The sequence below is a fragment of the Microtus oregoni genome, unplaced genomic scaffold, assembly GCF_018167655.1.
Source record: "Microtus oregoni isolate MIOR12 unplaced genomic scaffold, Mior012 000031F_ref0000149, whole genome shotgun sequence".
Lineage (NCBI taxonomy): Eukaryota > Metazoa > Chordata > Mammalia > Rodentia > Cricetidae > Microtus > Microtus oregoni.
The window spans coordinates 12176287-12181328 of NW_024543090.1; the positions used below are offsets into that span (position 1 = coordinate 12176287).

Here is a 5042-nt window from a genome sequence, read left to right on the forward strand (position 1 = left end):
TTAATAGAGATTGAAGGGAGATGAGAACAGTTGGGTTTAATGAAAGCATAGTTCTTTATTAATTCGCAGAATCAGTAAAAGGTATGTGAAAATGCCACTGATATTCAAGGTTAATTGCATTGAATTGTTAACACAATGAAATTGCACTAACTTTTATGTAAACACTGTATTTTTATTTCATCATAAAGAGTAAAGTGCCTTGCTTCATAAAATATTGTCACTTTGACTTGAACACTTAATATCAAGCTTCTTATCAGTTACATTCAACTTTGGAAGAAATATTGGAGAAAGACAATAGATTTACACATTTACACTACAACTTTGCTACTTGATTGAACTTATTGATAAAGGAAAATCAATAATATTATAATCAATATATAATCTTGCGACAGAAACTTCAAAATATCTGCTAACTTGAGTTTCTAATCTTCCAACTTCCAAACTAAAAATATGATGACAAAGTAGAGAAATTAAGGTGAGGAATAAGTAAAGGAAGAATGTAAAGTAAGGAAGAAAAGATTATAGGCAGGGAAAGAAGCTTTCAGAAAGAGATTATTCAAATTATGACATGAAATCTCACCATTTAGATTAGAAAACCAGTAAGTATATGACAATAAGTAACATCTTTAGGCATGTAAATATATGAAATTGAGGAGCTACACTTTGAAGGGTTAGTCAAAAAATAAAGAAAAGACATAATGCTAACAATGTGTCTTTAGCACCTGGTTCTCAGTTTACTCAATGAAAAGTTTTTCTCACACTTTTTAATAGCATCAGCTCAATTCTGTCAGTTCACACACAGTCAACACTAGACTTATGCCTGGAACTTTTGTGTTTATGTTTGAAATATGACAATAGATTGTCATTCTGTAAGTATTATGGTCAAATAAAGTGGATCTAACTATGTCTCCGTTATTAACTGAAGAAACTTATGTCTGATTCCTTGAAGACAAAATATATTTAAGGTCTAAAAAATGTAAAGATACTATTTGCTACTAATATCTTTAATCAACATATTCATTTTGATACTCTGTATATTGTGTTTCAGATGTGCAATGCTGTTTCTCCATCTATTTTTCTACATTAAGGAATCTTCACCGCTAAGACATAATATAGAAGCATGTATTTCAAACTTTGGTTGGGTAAATTGTTGGGATTTCAATTTGCATTATTTCTGCTTACTTGATTGTTTAAGAAAGTTATCTTTACTATTCCAAGATTTCTTGGCTGAGCTCTTTGTGTAAGACATTAGTGAAGTTTGCTAAATGGAAGATAACCAGACTGTGGTATCTGAGTTTATTTTTCAGGGACTTTGTACCTCAAAGGAACTGCAGATCTTTCTCCTGCTGCCATTTTCCACTCTCTACGTGATAACTGTGGTAGGCAACCTCTTTGTTGTGATATTAATCATCACTGATCATCATCTCCATTCTCCCATGTACTTTCTTCTAGCCAATCTCTCATTTGTTGACTTCTGCCTTTCTTCAGTAAATACACCCAAACTGATCACAGACCTTCTAAAAGATATTAAAACTATTTCTTTTGGGGGTTGCATGAGCCAGATCCTCTGCGTGCATTTCATTGGAGGAAGTGAGATGGTGCTTCTTGTAACAATGGCCTATGACCGCTATGTGGCCATCTGCAGGCCACTCCACTACACCAGCATCATGGACAGACAGAAGTGCATCTGGCTTGTTTTGATATCATGGATCATTGGATTTGTGCATGGCATTAGTCAATTGCTCTTGATTGTAGATCTACCTTTCTGTGGACCTAGAGTGATAGACAGCTTTTTCTGTGATATTCCTTTGGTGATGAAATTAGCCTGCACCAATACTGATACTCTGGAAATCGTGATAAATGCTGACAGTGGTATTTTAGCAACATCTTGTTTCATTCCATTGCTGATATCTTACACTTACATTCTATTAACTGTTCAACTTTATTCTAAAGATGGTTCAGCCAAGGCACTCTCTACCTGTACCTCCCATATCACAGTGGTTGTGCTATTCTTTGGGCCCATCATTTTTATCTATCTGTGGCCAGTCAGCATCCCTTGGGTGGACAAGTTTCTTGGTGTGTTTTATACAGTCATCACACCTTTTCTGAATCCAGCCATCTATACACTTAGAAATAAAGACATTAAGAATGCCATAAAGAAGCAGATAAATTACATGTAAATTCAGGAATAATATTTGGAATTGTTATGTAATAAGAAATTTCAGATTATACAACAATTTAGCCAACTTTCAACTAGAAATTAAATCTTACAATTTCATTTCTTCAACATATTTTCTTATATTAATGTATGGCTATAAAATAGCTATTATTAACATACATTTAAAGTATAGCACTTAATAGATTTGCAAATTAGAAATAATAATGCTTCTGCATAATAAACCTTTTTTGTCTGATTATTAGAGGATGATACAAACAGGGTAATAACAAAAACTTACTGGATATTATCAGTGCTCCCAACACTATGCAAACACTAGATTATTACTAATCACTAAATTATTAACAATACATTATTCTAATTACTTATGAATATCATTTTTTAAAACATCTATGTTTAGCATTATGTGGCAATATTGATTTTAATTTCACTACAGAAGATACTGAAGAAACTTGAAAAATCTACATATTCTTAGAAGTCAAAATAATTAAAATGCAAAATCATAATTCTAGCTGTCTCAATTTAACATAACCTCTGTAATTAACTCCTAAATATTCATATAAATTAAAAATATCCATTTATTTTATTCCTTAACTGAAAAAAACGAAGTGTTTATAGGTTTTTAATGTACTTCCATCAGTTTATTGGCATGATCATTATTTTACTTTGTATGATGAAGTAATAGAACTGCCAAGGTGAGTTAGGTAAACATATATTGAAAATGTTGCATGTATATTTGAATATATTTTATATATTATGTTTTGAAAGTATTATATAATATATATTACATATAATATTATATGTAATAACCATGTTATGTACCATTTGGTAATGTATTTGTGGAATAAAACCATATGTTTACAAGTTTATAATAATTTGAAAATCTTGTTTGTGCCTAGATATTAAAGCCATTATTTCTTTAATATCATGTCCTAATATTTATGAGATAGTGGTTATAATAAATCTGTATGTGTATTCAAATAAGCTAAATAGGCTTGTCACAAATTATCTACCAAAACATGAAAATACCTCCATTGCATTGTCCAGAAATCAGATGACTACAGGAAAGCATGTCTCATGTATAAAATTTGTACTCAACTGTACTGATAGACTGGAAATAATAACACAGAATATAGTCTTTTAAAGCTTATTTATTGTAGGCTTAGATAAACACAACCTTTTCAAATTCTTCTCTAATTTTCTTAGTTACTATTTGATTGCCATAACAAAGCACCAATAACCAAGGCAATATGTAAAAGAGAGAGATTATTTTGGGAGATTACAGTTCCATAGGATTGAGTTCATTGCTATTGTGACAGGAAGCATGGTAACAGAAAGACAGAATGGAATACACTGGAGCAGTGCTTGAGAACTTTCACGTCGTCCATAAGGAAAAGGCACAGAGACAGCTAACTGGAAATGACATGGACTTTTACAAGCTCAAAGCTTCCCCCTAGAGTCATACCTCTTCCAACTAGGCCATAGCTTCCAATTTTTTTTAAATAATTTTACTAATTAAAGACTAAATGTTGAGATAGGAGACTATGCTAGACATTTTCATTCAAACCATGATATTCCAAAAGCAAGGTGATACAGGCTCTGGCAATACAATAATGCAAAAAAAACAGAGTCCAACTTTAGCGCCCATAGTCTTCCACAATCTCAACCAACACAGTTTAAAAGTCTAAAGTCTCTTCTGAGAGCCCCCCCCCCAAAAAAAAATCTCTCAATTTTAATCAACTCCAAAATCAACTAGTGGAAGTTGGTTTCTTCTTCTAATATGTGAAGTTTGGGGATTGAATTCAGATCCTCTGTCTCAGCTTCATGCTCCTTTACCTGAGGAAGAATACCATCACCCTCCCTTGTGCTTCTTCTTCAAAGACACATGACTTAAAAGAAATTTAATTGAATTGCTGAAATTTAATTGAAATTGTGTTATTAGAAATCACATAAGTAATAAGAACTTATTTTATAGTCTAATTATATAGTTTATCAAGAAGTTCTCAAGATGTTCTGTAACAATATTATATTTGTGTACAGATGAGCACAAGTGGTGTGTAGGTTTCAAATCACTTATAAAATAATGGCGATTTGGGCTATGAAGTGGAAGAAAGAAAGAACTCTGAAAAAGTGAGAAGTGCTGTGAGATGCTGTTTTGTTGACATGATATCAACGTAGTCATGATTTCAAGGTTCCCTACTATGGGCCCCCCACAGATAATAGAAGTCAACTGTAGAACAATTAGTAGCCTATGTACTCCAAACCTCTTTACTGAACTGTCAGTTCCTCATGATTTTGGAGCAAGGCCAGATATTTTCTGTCCTTGTGATTTAAAGATGTTCTCACCATTCCCCAGGCATAACTGCAAATCAATGGGCACAGAGATTGCTATGGTTAAACCCAGTGCACAGATAAGTAGAAAAAAAAAATACGTAACTGTAGAAAGTTACTCCTGTTGGGGGCAATATGAGTAGGAAAGAACTAAGAAGTAAGGTATAGCCATCAGAGATCCATCAATATTTGCAGATATTGTCAATGAACAAATTTAAATAAAAGAAGTATGGTGACTTCAAATATTGAGAGTTAAATCAGCACAGCTGAGTAAAAATTTTCTGAATAAGGCATCAAAACCTCTACTATATGTACCCATCATGGTACATCACCTTAGATATGGAGGACAAGATGAATCAGTGTGTAAAGGGATTTTTCTAACCTTGTGTTTCCTGGTGTGACTACAATTTGAAATGTGTTTTAAAAAGTTGTCCAAGTGCATTCTTCTTTACATTTGGCAAATTCATCATTGTTTAAACATTGCATGTTTGTGGTTCTTTCTAAACTATTGCATATATTCTTGTTTCTTGCTCTA

The 5042-nt window shown here is 32.5% G+C and overlaps 1 protein-coding gene across 1 annotated transcript; it reads left to right on the top strand.

The window, feature by feature from the left end:
- Positions 1–1265: 1265 nt before the first annotated feature.
- On the top strand, positions 1266–2180 carry LOC121465796 (olfactory receptor 4K3-like). Its single transcript, XM_041679190.1, has one exon. It carries the CDS (start codon positions 1266–1268, stop codon positions 2178–2180), a length of 915 nt encoding a protein of 304 aa, XP_041535124.1.
- Positions 2181–5042: the final 2862 nt, after the last annotated feature.